Raw genomic sequence first — 13,459 nt, 5'->3', positions numbered from 1 at the left:
TCCACCACCATCTTACACAGTGACAGAGCTTGAGCAACTAAGGTCGATGAACGTACCTTTCAGGGGCGTTCCGAACTATAGGGATGTCAGCATGATGGATATGGCAGTTTGTGACACCGGTCTCCAGATGTGTAGAAAATCATTGTATGACCATGGGAAAGAAATCCTTAGTAAGGGGATGATATTCAATACAATGTCAGAGATGAAGCTCTTCCTTCAGGACTATATTGTGTATGACCATAGGCCATACAACGTCACTCATTTAGACCAGGAGTTGAGGTACCACGTGATATGCAAAAATGATTGTATATGGAGGTTAAATACACGAAAGAGATAGAGTGATGGCAAGTGGAGGATAAGTAAAGTGGTTGAAACCCACACTTGCCTATCAAATAGGGGGAAGGAAAATCAACAGCAGCTCACTGTACGTTACCTTGCCCGTCGTATGTTGGGGCTCGTTGATGACAATAACAACATGAGAAAATTTCTTATTTGGCCCTAGTTTAAAGTTGTCTTTCTTTCTTGGCCCTGAAACAAAATTTCTTACTTATTTGGCCTCACTCGAAGTTTCGTTTTCCAATCTAGCCTTACCGTCATATCCCGCCTCTAACACCGTTAAGTGGCACATGAAATGACCAAACTGCCTGTGAGACATTATGAGAAACCAAAGGTCACCCAGGTAGCATAACAACATAATTTTGAGCACTTTGAATCCCTATATTGTTATGCTGCCTAGGTGACCTTTGGGTGACCGTTAAGTGGCACATAAAATGACCAAACTGCCCCTGAGACATTATGAGAAACCAAAGGTCACCCAGGCAGCATAACAACATAACTTTGTACCCGATGGCGTGGGCAACAAGACTAGGTAGAACACACACACTCTCTCTTTTCTCTCACTTGTAAGGCCATCCCCTTCACCTATAAAAGGGGATGGGCTCTATCCTAAATGGAGGACAGACGGATCATTCCAACACACTCTCTCTCTCTCTCTCTGCTAGCTTTAGACATTCTAAGCACTCGAATATCTTCATGGCTCTAGAGCTCTAAAGCTACACAGAGCATATGTTCGAATACTTAGTGCACATAGGAGCTCTTGTCACTCTCAGCTCTTCAGTCCAGACTCCGACCGGACCTCTAACACCCCCCATCTTGCTCCCACTCGTTTGTAACCCCATAGCAAACTTTGAGCACATGGGCTCAGGAATAAAGTCACCGACTGACTCAAACTAGACTAGGGCACATTACCTAAACCAGTATAAACCATGTGTCATTGAGTGCTAGGCCACATCCAATCACAACGTATGGTAAAACATTAAATATTTACTTGTTGGTCACTTTTCGCACGGACACATGGGTACAATACATAAATAGTTCAAATGAAACACAATGCAATACCGAGAAAGTTCTACTACAATACAAATACCAAATCTAAAGTATTGAACTAGCACACCTGTACCAATCCTCTACCACACCTCTACCAATCCTTAGTCTAAAACATACTGAGTAAGCAACTCATCGTCCGAGTACCAGTCCTCTACCACTACCTCGTTGCTGTGCTAGGCTCACCTGCATTGCCTTAATCTACCTATTGCCTGTAGTAAGCTGCCTCCGCTTCACCTACGGCCCCTACGGCCTTAGTCAAGAACACATCCTCCTCCATATGGCTCATGTGGCTAGGCTCACCTATATTGCCTTGATCTGTCTGTCGCCTGTAGTAAGCGGCCTTTGCTTCATCTACGACCTCTGTGGCCTGAGAGAAGAACATGTCATCATCCTCCTTCGTCTACAAGCCCGCTTGTGCTAGAGCGATGAGCTTACTTAGTCTGACAGTGTCGTCCTCAGCCTCATCCACCTACAAGCCTGCCTCAGCTAGAGCGATGAGATCGCTCAACCTAGCAGTGTTGTCCTCATCCTCATTGAAAGCTCTAGTTTGGTTTTGGTTAATTGATGAAACCCTAAGTGCTAACCTAGTTTATCAAGATGATTATGAGATAGGTAGCACTACTCCAAGTGATGAAGCAATAGCGAAGATCATGACAATGGTGATGGCATGGTGATGGTCAAATGCTTAAACTTAGAAAAGAAGAAAGAGAAAAATAAAAGGCTCAAGGCAAAGGTATAAAATGTAGGAGCCATTTTGTTTTAGTGATCAAGACACTTAGTGAGTGTGATCACATTTAGGATAGATAGCCGTACTATTAAGAGGAGTGAAACTCGTATCGGAATGCGGTTATCAAAGTGCCACTAGATGCTCTAACTCATTGCATATGCATTTAGGAGTGCTAACACCCTTGAAAATGTTTGTGAAAATATGCTAACACTTGTGCCCAAGGTGATACACTTGGTAGTGTTGGCACATCTACATAGGAGGTGGTGTTTGCAGGGTTGAGATGGGTTCGGGAAAATGAAATGCCTATTTTCTATTGCGCCGGATGCAAAATTCTTGGTGGTTGGCACATTTGAACAAGGGTGAAGAAGTTAGAGTTGAAATGGAGTTGATCGAAATAATGCTGGCGTCGGTCTACTAACCGGACGCTGGGTCACTCAGCGACCGGACGCTGAAAGGCTGCGTCCGGTCGAGCTATCAGACGGCACAGTGGCTAGGGTATTGCACCGGACGCTGGTCTGTGTCCGGTCAAGGTGGACCGGACGCGTCCGGTCGAAAAAATATGCCTCAGGGAGCTTACTGGAAATGACCGGACGCTGGGGCTTCAGCGTCCGGTCAGTTTTACCGGAGCGTCCGGTCAGCTTCGTAGCCGTTGAAATCTGACGAACAGCATTTGAAGCTGGTGACGCGTGGCATCCATCGGGCGACCGAACGTTGAGGGCCAGCGTCCGGTTAGTATGACCGGAGCATCCGGTCAGAGTGCTTTTTGCCCAGTGAAGGGGTATAACGGCTCTATTTGATGGGGGCTCTATTTATAGCCCCATGGCCGGCTCAAGGGAGCACTCTTGCACATTTTCATTGATATAGCAACCTTGTGAGCTTAGCCAAAGTCCTCCCACTCATCTCCATCATTGATTCATCATCTTTGTGAGATTGGGAGAGAATCCAAGTGCATTGCTTGAGTGATTGCATCTAGAGGCACTTGGTATTCGTGTTGCACTGCGGATTTCACTTGTTTCTCTTGGTGGTTGCCACCACCTAGACGGTTGGAGCAGCGGTGAAGGATCGGCACGAGTTGGTGATTGTTCGTGGCCACCTTCGGTGATTGTGAGGGGAGTTGTACCTTCCCCGGCGGAGTGCCGAAAGGTAACTCTAGTAAATTGCTTGTGTCATTGAGTTACCTCACTTGTGGGTCGGTTCTTGCGGTGTCCTATCGTGTGGACGAGGTTTGTGAAACACCTCTTAGCCGCCGAACCACCAAGTGTTAGTCGACACAACGGGGACGTAGTGTGTTGGCAAGCATGTGAACCTCGGGAGAAAATCAATTGTCTCTTGTCTTTGGCATTCTCCCGGTGATTGGCTATATATTCTTCTTGTGATTGGTTCATCCCCTACACGTCGGTATAATCACCTTACTCACTTATTTACATTCTTGCAAACTAGTTGATACAAGCTCTTTAGTGTAATTAGAATTGAGAGCTTGCTTTATTATTTACATTCATCTAGTTGAGCTCTTTAGAGTAGCAAGATTAAGAGCTCTTAGTGAGTAATTACTTTGGAAGTTGTGTGCCTAAGTAATCATTGCAACTAGGATTATTGGATAGGTGGCTTGCAACCCTTGTAGAGCTAGAGCAAGTTTGCATTACGCTATTTGTCATACTAATCAAATTGCTCTAGTTGATTTGTAGAATTTTAAATAGACTATTCACCCCCCCCCCCTCTAGTCATATTAGGACCTTTCACTCATCCCCCTCATCAAACAACACAATCGAAGATTAAACGGTGCGACCAGCTCGCGTTCTGTGCTCATGTAACTTCTTTTCCTCAAATCTTGCACGGTCCACCTCTACGGCATGGTCCTCGCTACATCCAATCCCTTCATGTATGAAATGCAACAAGTTAGTAATGCGATTATATTACATTTAAAAGCAGACAATGAAAAATAACAAGGCTTCCAATGACTCACTGGCACACAATGCAACAACATGGTCGTTCAAGACCTGCGTCTGTACTCTTTCCTCCTCCCTTGCCTCCTTCCTTGCCCTCTCCTCCACTAACACCCTTCGTTTCTCCAACCCCCATTTGTCAAGCCTAACATCGATCGGGTTATGAATACCGCGCTGTCTAGCAAACTCATGCATCTTCTTTTTGTGATGTTTAATGAATAGGTTGACGTAGTCAGGTTCATATCCCCTCTTCCGTGCAATTACTTGCCTCCCCTTTAGTTCATCCAAGAACTTAGCTTGACCATAATAATATCCCCACCTGCATTTCCTAGTGCTCTATTCAAACAAAAAATTATATCATATATGTCTTAGCAAAAGAATAAAATATGATTTCATATTTACCACAAAAATAACCAACCTCGTCATAGTCAACCATTTGACAGCAATAATAGCCTATTCCAAGCTCTGAAGGAACTAGACCATAGTTGGATTTAACTCCATATTCGCACATGACTAGAGGTGCTTTGTAAATTAACCTTTCTTTTTTCTTTTCCTTTGCCTTTGGTGGCTTCGGCCATTGATTCTTAGGATCATAGAGCCACTCATTGAAACGACACTTCACAAATCCATGATGCTACAAGAGAATACATTAGTACATGCACACATATAGAGATAAACATTTAAACAGATACATTTTTCACTTATTTCATGCTTGTTCGGACACACAAACTCCAACGTATTCTCAGGGTTTATCACAACTCGATCTCTGTATTCGCACAGAGGAGATTCCTCGAGTTGTCTAACTGCGGCTAGTGCTTCTCCTTAGCCGTCATTGGTGGGGGGGTTAGGGGGGTGGAACCCACTGCTCAAAGTGCTCACGTGGATGTCTCCCTCTACGTCAATCGTCGAAAATAAGGTACCTAGAGTCAAACTTATCTGCATCGTCGATCCACTAAAAGAAAAAACACCTCTCATGGGCCTACACAACAAGATTCCAATAAAATATTAGTAGCCTACTTAAATAAATGAAGAAAAAAGATAGTGGAAATAATTACTTACATTAAAACGACTGCATGTGTAGAAGCAACGCGCCGCTGTATCTGGATGTCTCGATTGAAACACGTCGGCCGAAAAATCATAGTCACAGTTAGGGACAGGTGAAAGGTCCTTGTGTGGTTTTGGTAATTGAGTGACAACCTAGGTGGACTAATTGTGTTTATGTGAGATACATAGGTGATTAGTCCACAGGTACATGTGTGTGAGCAACATATGCCATGAAGGTGAAAATGGCGCAGAGATGTTGCAAAGCTCACACATGTGATGATAAAGGAGCTCATTGCACATGATCCATGACATTAAGTCATGTGATCAAGGTGGAGAAGATCAAGACAAGACTTGGCTTGATGGACAGGTTGCAAGCGTGAAGGGCAAGTCGGAGACTTTGGAGCGATAGACTGCGTGGCGGTGAAGCTTAAGCAAGACCTGGCACCGATGGATGAAGGCAACAGTGAAAAGCAAGTAAAGTCAAGATCGATGAACCAATACAGTCACGTGATGATATGAAGTGGATCATATTATTTGGTGATTGGTTGGTGCATGTGTTGCATCAATATTGGAGAAGATGGAATGGAATACACAAGGCAAAGGTATAACCTAGGGCATTTTATTTCACCGATCATAGGTGTGTAGAGAAGTTTATGACCAGATTTAGGATAGATGGCCGTACTATCAAGAGGGGCAAACTTGTTTGCATATCGATCATCTAGTGCCACTTGAGTGATCTAACTTTGCATCATCGCTAGGATAGAGTGGCGTGGCAAGCTGAGTGGCTAAATCCTTTAGAAAATGATTATGAAAATGCTAACACATAAACACATGGTGGTGTTGGCACATTTACAAAGGAGATGAAGTTGGAGTTGATATGGATCAACTCGGCAATGAAACGGAGGCGAGAAGGGTTCGAAACTTCACCGGTGGAGTGTCCACCTGTAGAGTGCGGACAGTCTGACGGTGCCACTGGCGCCCTGTACAGAAAAGACAGAGTTTCATAGAGTGCACCGGACGCTGGTCACGTAGTGACCGCTAGCTAGGGTCATGCGTCCGGTCAGTGACAGCAGAGAACACACGGGCGTCGGTCTTCGACCGGACGCTAGTTGGGTGTGTCCGGTCGCACTGGTGTGGCGGTGCACAGAGGAGATAGTGAGTGATTGGACGCTGGGCGAGTCCGGTCGGGGTGACCAGATGCATCCGGTCACGAGTGGAACCTTACTGGAAGTGACCGGACGTTGGGGTACTACGTCCGGTCATACAATGTGCTACGTCCGGACACAACTTAACCATTGAGATCGGACGCTCAGTATTTAAAGCCAGGATGACATGGCAGCCGTCCGTTGACCGGACGCTGGCAGGGTGCGTCCGGTCGATCTGACCGAAGCGTCCTGTCACCCCGAGCTGTGTCTAGTGAAGGGGTACAACGGCTCTATTTTCATGGGGGCTATAAATAGAAGGGGTCTCGGCCTTGGGCTACTCACTGAGCACACTAGAGCCTTAGTGGCTTATGTGGTGGTGCTTGGGAGCTCTCTAACTTACTCTAGCTTGATAGTGATTATCCGATTGAGTGAGTGAGTGATTCTAGTGTGATTGCATCGAGTGGCACTAGGCGATCAAGTTGTAAGTCGATGGTACTTGTTACTCTTGGAGGTTGCCTCCTCCTAGATGGCTTGGTGGTGGTCTACGTCGAAGCCCGCAAGAAGCTTGTGCGGTGCTCTGGAGAAGAGCTTTATGAGGGACATTGTGCTCGCCCCGCGGGAGCCACGAAGTGCAACTCTAGTAAAGCGTGTCATTGAGCAACCCTCACTTTTGGGGTAGGTTCTTGCGGTGCCCGACGTACGGGCTTGGTGGGTGATGCCAATTAGCCATCGAACCATCAAGTGAGAGGTCGACACAATGGGACTAGCGTGTTGGCAGCAAGAAGCTTGTCCGGTGCTCCAGAGAAGAGCTTTGTGAGGAGCGTTGTGCTCGCCCCACGGGAGCCGCGAAGAGCAACTCTAGTAAAGCGTGTCATTGAGCTACCCTTACTTTCGGGGTAGGTTCTTGCGGTGCCCGACGTGCGGGCTTGGCGGGTGATGCCAATTAGCCGTCGAACCATCAAGTGAGCGGTCGACACGATGAGAACTAGCGTGTTGGCAAGCACGTGAACCTCGGGAGAAAATCACCGTGTCAACATTATTCTTCCCGTTGGTTTGCTATACCCTTACACAAGCTTGTATTTACTTTTATATACTTTATGCTTGTGTAGTTGCTCTTGTAGTTAGTTAGCTTGTGTAGCTCACTAGTTGTCTTCTTGCTTGTATAGCATAGAAGTAGCTCCCTTGCATGGCTAATTTAGTTTGTGTAACCTTGTTTGTCACATTGCTTAGTTTGTGTAGCTAAGTATTTGCGCTCTCTAATTTGACATTGGTTGCCTTGTTATTGAGCATTGCTAGTGAGCTTAGTTGGCTCTGTGATTTTGCTTACTAGCATGTGTAAGAGCTCCCTCATTGCTTGAAATGCTAGTGGTATAGGTTTATGTGACCTTGCTCCTAAAATTAGTTAGGTGAGCTCTAGCTAGCCCGACACCTTTGATGCTTAATTAAGATCTTTGCAAGGTGCTAGAGAACATAGATAGAGGGGTGTAGACTTGACTAGACCGATAGTTTTAATTTCACACTTATTTCGGTTAGCCGACGCGATTAAATTTAAAAACAATTATTCACCCCCCTCTAGTCGTCATCTCGACCTTACAACAAGGAGGTTAGGAGGGACGGGGGCATCTTTACTAGACGCGTCGGGGTATAATTCTCTAGGACGACCCTGTTTTCGCTAAAACTCCTCCCGATACATGTCTTGCATCTAACAAAACGGTTGTAATTTAACAAACACAAATCAAAACATCACAAATTAATGTCAATAAGAACCATTTGCAATACAACAAATAAAATATAACCTACACTTTGGTGCAAACTCTATCTTAGATGTAAACATGCAAACTATATAAAAACTATACTTTGGTCACTAAAAATAAAATTTGGTACATCAACGGTATGTCCATATATTTATTCACATATAAAAGTTGAGATGCAAACTCAAACAAGCAAAATTCATATAAAAATTGACCTTAGAATACATGGTAATCATAATTCTAACTAACCAATTAACCTTAACATTGATAATCCTAATTCTAATCCTTCAATCCAACGTTCTAACGAACTCATATTTTTCTCTATACCCTAACTACTCATTCAAATCCTTCGATCCACCGTGGAAGCCGAGGAGGAGCTTCGAGGAAGATAGGGAGGAGGCCGGCAAGGGAGGGAAAGTCAGCGACCGGCCGTGGGGGAGGCGGGAGGCAATGGCACGGCGGTGCGGGCTGAGAGGCGTGGCGGCGGGGGCTGGGCGGCGCGGCGGCGGCGGCTGCTGTGCGGCGACTGGACGGCGTGGAGTGAAACAGAGAGAGGAAAGGTACTGGGTCGCGGGCCTCTGTTTCGCTCTGCCGCACTCTGACGGGTGGCGCGCCACAGCCGCGCCCTGATCGGTGGCGCGGCAAGGCCTGCCACGTCAGCGATCAGCGGGCCGAGACGTTGCCACGTACGCACTCCTGCCGAGCCGCCATACATGGCATGACAGCATTGTTTCGCCGCGTCCTGGAAATAGGCGCGGCCAAAAGTGTTACTTTTAAAGAAAAAAAACAGTGTTAGAATTAAAAATAGTTTAAAAAGTCTTAAAAATAAATAAAAATTCTGAGCACGTACGTAATGTGCGCGGCGGCGGACCCCGCGGGATGCAACGCGTCACGCGTGGGTGTGGGTTAACCCGGCGGCATCGACCGGAGTCGAGTCACCGGACCTGGGTGGTGGTGGCCCAGTGGGCGGGCGAGGGAGTGGTCGCAACCGTCGTCCTACCTTCTAGTGGCCCACCAGCGCGGCTCGCCGCTCTCCATCGGGAGTCGGGACCTCCCGATACGATTCGTGTTCGGTGCTCGTGCACCGGCGTGGGTTACGGACTTACGGCTGTTGGGGAGGATACGGAGTACATTACATGGTCACGTTGCCTGTCACGCACCTCATCCTGGCTTGACGGAGGGGACGGCGAATCATCGAATAGACGGACCTACAGTCCTACACTGAGATGGATCATTGTCGTACTGACACCAGTGTTTCGTACGCATTTGACGCTAGCTAGCACGCGTGCTGCTGAGCTTCGTTGATTTCTCACTGACAAGTTCTCGCTGGTAAACTGTGTGTTGCGCTGCAAACCTACAGTAATAGGTACAAGTACAGGAAAGGCAACAAGTCCATATCTAGATCTCAGAACACGATAAAAAGTCTGTGCAAAGCCCTACAAAATTCCTGCTGAATTCTTCGTAAAGTCAATGCATCTCGAACGGTGCTTAACCCACCACTTAGAACTTCTTCGTCATCAGCATATACACGACCTCAAGTAGCCCCGTCCTCACAACGTCAGGCACCAACCCTCCTAGAATAACGTGCACGAGAATTCCCAAGCCGATGGCGACTTTTGCCACTTCGCCGGCCAGTGCCGAGTAGATACACGATGTATACCCCGCGACCAGGGCAGCAGCGCCTTGGGCCTTGGAAAGAAAGGGGCATGGACGCAGGCAGGACGCCCACTGCCCCGAGGACGAAAGGGCAGGTCCCTATCGGCGGCACCGGCAGGGCTAGTAGCGACGCCGCGCGGCCGCGGGCGCCCGCCCCCACGGCAGCGCCAAGAGCCAGACGCATGCGGGGGCGGGCGTCCGCGTCCCACCGGCACGGCACCTGGCACGCGTTGACCTGGACCAATCGCCCCCGCCCCGCCCGGTCCCCACCCCACAGGCCCGCGTGACAGAGGATAAAGACCGCCGCGATGCCGCCGCATATCCGCAGCCCCCGCCACGCAACTCAGACAGCAGTACTACCAAACCCGAAACGGCCTCCCCGAGTGGGCGAGTGGCATATCCTGCCGCGCTGACGCGCTGTGAGTGTGGCCACGGTGTGCTCACCTTGTCCCCCCCGGGCCATCTAGCTAATCCATCCGTGACCGTGACCATGGACTTTTTCAGTCGCCTCCGTCGAGTCTCGGCACACGGACGTGATGCCTAGTCACTCACTGGTTTTTGATTGAGAACTTGCCCCATCTACACGATCTCGCGAGGAGAAAATAATTCGGGGGCCTTCGTGGCTTCGTTTATTCCCCAGAAGGACTGCGAATATGCTGCGTCTTCATCCTTTTGGAGGCCAAAGGGTCGCTTCTAAACACTGTACAAAATGCTAAGGGTAGGCCACGTAGTACAAACCTCGCTATTTTATCGTCACCTTGACGCTAAAATATGTAGACGGCGTTATGGGCGATAATCACGTGCCTAGAACTTCACAAAGCGGCTACTGAAAATCTCTGTACCAGAAACATGTAGTAGGAGCACGAAAGGAAAAAAAAATGCAGTGCACACGGTAAAAGTGAAACAAGAATTTAGACGTTGTAACGTGCCAGCTATTGGGTCCCCGGAATGGCTACCAATCCCAGCGCGGCATGACAGAATTAGCCAGAAGGTTTTCTATCTTTAGCGCCATCAGGAGAGCATATTCCAGGGCTCACCGCTCGGTGCTCGCTAATCCGTTTTCTCAAACGCCTAATGCCGCTGTTAATCCTGGGAATAAACCCTCCTCCCGTTGGGCGCCCGTCTCCGAGCCAGCCACGACCACCCTATAAAACCCAGGCGCCCGCCTCGCCCCCTCCTCCCCCTCACCGTCGCAGCAGCAGCTCACACCACCACCACCACGGCACCACCGCCTCGCCGGCGACATGGCCGTGTACATCCGCCTCGACGACGCCGTCCGCCCGCGCCTCCGCGGGGACGCCGCGGGGTGCACCAGCAGCGGCAGCGACCACGACGCGTCCGCCTGCCTCTCGGAGCTCGTCCAGGCGTTCCTCGAGACGGGCGCCGGGGCGGCCGAGGAAGGCGGGCCCGGCCCGGCGCCCAAGGAGTACGACTCTGAAGAGGAGGACGGGTCCGGGCGGGCGGCCGCCGCCGCGGCGTCCGTGAGGGCGCTGCTCGACCCGCTGGCGGAGGAGGACGTGTTCCGGATCAGGCTGGCCGCCGCGGTGGCGGCGGCCATGGAGGCGGAGGCGGCTCTCCGGGCGCACGGGGCGGCGTTCCGGCGCGCGGTGGTGCGGCGGCTGCGCGGCGCCGGGTACGACGCCGGCGTGTGCAGGTCGCGGTGGGAGGCGTCCGGCGGCATCACGGCCGGGACGTACGAGTACGTCGACGTGGTCGCGCCTCCATCGGCCTCGGCCGACGCGCGGCAGCGGGCCAGGTACATTGTGGACGCCGACTTCCGGGCGTGGCTGGAGGTGGCCCGCGCCACACCCGAGTACGCGGCCGTCGTCGCCGAGGTGCCGGCGTCGGCGGTGGTCGCAAGGGAGGAGTCGGTCGGCCGCGCCGTGCGCGTCGCGTCCGACGCCGCGCGCCGGTCGCTCCGCGCCCACGGGCTCCACGTCCCGCCCTGGCGCAAGACGCGGTACATGCTCGCCAAGTGGCTCGGCCCCTACAAGCGCTCCACCGCCACCTCGCCGGCCGCCGGGGCAATACCGATGCCCGGCGGTGCCGGGCTGGACGTCAAGTGCCGCGCCGTCGGTTTCTTTGCTCCTCCGGCCACCGCGCCGGCGGCCAGGATCAAGTAGCCTTGCTTTGCTCCTGGTGGTCTCCAAGGACATCGATCACTCGGGGGGAGGGGGGGGGGGGGGGGGGGGGGGGGGGTATGTTTCTGGTAGTGTAGAAAGGTTTCTAGTGCGAGAGTTTGATTTTGACTTTGAGTTGCTCTCGAACTTGTTTTGTACAGTGATTTTTGTTCGAGATTATCAAGAGCAAATTGTTCTTGCACTTGCACATCATTTTGCTTCTTTTTTTTAAAAAAAAAGATGGCGCGAGGAATCATTTAGGACTCAGACCCTGATCTTCCCTTCCTCGGAAAACACCAGAGTTTTAGATGGATAAAACGAATAATGCAGCGGCGACGAGACGGGACGGATCGTCCCGTGGACACATGCGGGGGCCATGCGGTGCTCAGTCTCCGCTCCACTCCAAGGCGTCCGGCTCCGGCAGCTTGGCGAGGCTTCCCGCACGGCTGCGTTCTCGTGCTTTGCAGCTATGCATACTCGTAGATACTTTCTATTTTTAAGGAATAAATTAAAGAGAGAATAGTTTAAATTGTGGCAGTGTGTTTGAACTCTAAGATCAAAGAGCACAACAACGTGTGGCATTGCTGCAACTGCCGTTTGGTGCTATGCAACGGGATATCTGAGTTGCATGGCCATATCCCATAGGGGGGCATGGCATGTCAGTTGACGACGACTCGCCTAGCTAGTGGTCTGTGGATCACTCATCATTGCATGAGAAGTGCGCGTCATGCTTGTCTGTTCCTCCATCCTTACATGGCCAAACGGCCCAGGCACGGCACCACGGGCCACGGCGGCGTTGCCGTGCCGGCCCATCGCCATAGCTTGGCGCCGTCGAGCCACAGCCGCATCTCCGTGCGGATGCACCATCGTCGCAGACGTGTCCCGTCGCGCGAGCTCGCCCCTGCCACCCGCAGCCGTCATGGGGACGCGCCCCGGCCGAGCGTCGCCGCCACGGGGACGCGCCCTGGCCGAGCGCCACCACCGCGAGGATGCGCCCCTGGCCGTGTGAGCGCACCTCGAGGCTGCTCCAGCACTTCCACGCCGGTGCGCCGAGGTCGTCGCGCGCGCGCCGTGGGAGTAGTCAAGCAATTGGGAGGATGGGAGCGGTGACGACTGGGGATGAGGCTATGGGAGGTGTTTGGAAACAAGGAGTTAGAGTTTGGAGATCCTAATATGCTCTCATTCTGATGACTAGAATATCTCCTCAAGTCATCCAACGGTTAGAAAACATCGGGCCGCATCGTGCCGACCCAATTTCTGTGGCGTGCCTGGGCCGGCACTACGGACCGACATGGCGGCCCAGGCACGGCACTATGACCGGACCGTGCCAGGCATGGGCACGATGGGAGCCAGGCCAGGCCGAGCCTGGACCGTGCTTCTTAGTGCCGTGCCTGGGTTAGCCCATAGTGCCAGTGCCAAAGGGCGAAGTATAATCCTCCTCTGTGTGTGCCCAAACGCTGGTTCGGTATGCACCACCAGCTGAAACCGAAATCGGATATACATGTCATATTCGCTTGGCTGATAAGTTATGGCTGAATGTACTGTTGACTGATTTATTGTGAGAGAAAAATACTATTTGTTGACTGAAAAAATATGGCTTATAAACCAAGCGAACAGAACCACTAGGAGTATACTCTCACTGTCTCACACATGTGTCAATCAGCCACTACTAGACACTATACTAGTA

The 13,459-nt window shown here is 50.8% G+C and overlaps 1 protein-coding gene across 1 annotated transcript; it reads left to right on the top strand.

The window, feature by feature from the left end:
• Positions 1 to 10,850: 10,850 nt before the first annotated feature.
• Positions 10,851 to 11,814, top strand: LOC136453901 (uncharacterized). Its single transcript, XM_066454455.1, has one exon. The coding sequence runs from the start codon at positions 10,897 to 10,899 to the stop codon at positions 11,773 to 11,775; it is 879 nt and encodes a 292-aa protein (XP_066310552.1). The 5' UTR covers positions 10,851 to 10,896; the 3' UTR covers positions 11,776 to 11,814.
• The last annotated feature ends 1,645 nt before the right edge of the window (positions 11,815 to 13,459 follow it).

This window comes from Miscanthus floridulus, chromosome 5, assembly GCF_019320115.1.
Source record: "Miscanthus floridulus cultivar M001 chromosome 5, ASM1932011v1, whole genome shotgun sequence".
NCBI lineage: Eukaryota > Viridiplantae > Streptophyta > Magnoliopsida > Poales > Poaceae > Miscanthus > Miscanthus floridulus.
This window is presented reverse-complemented; position numbering and strand designations above follow the sequence as displayed.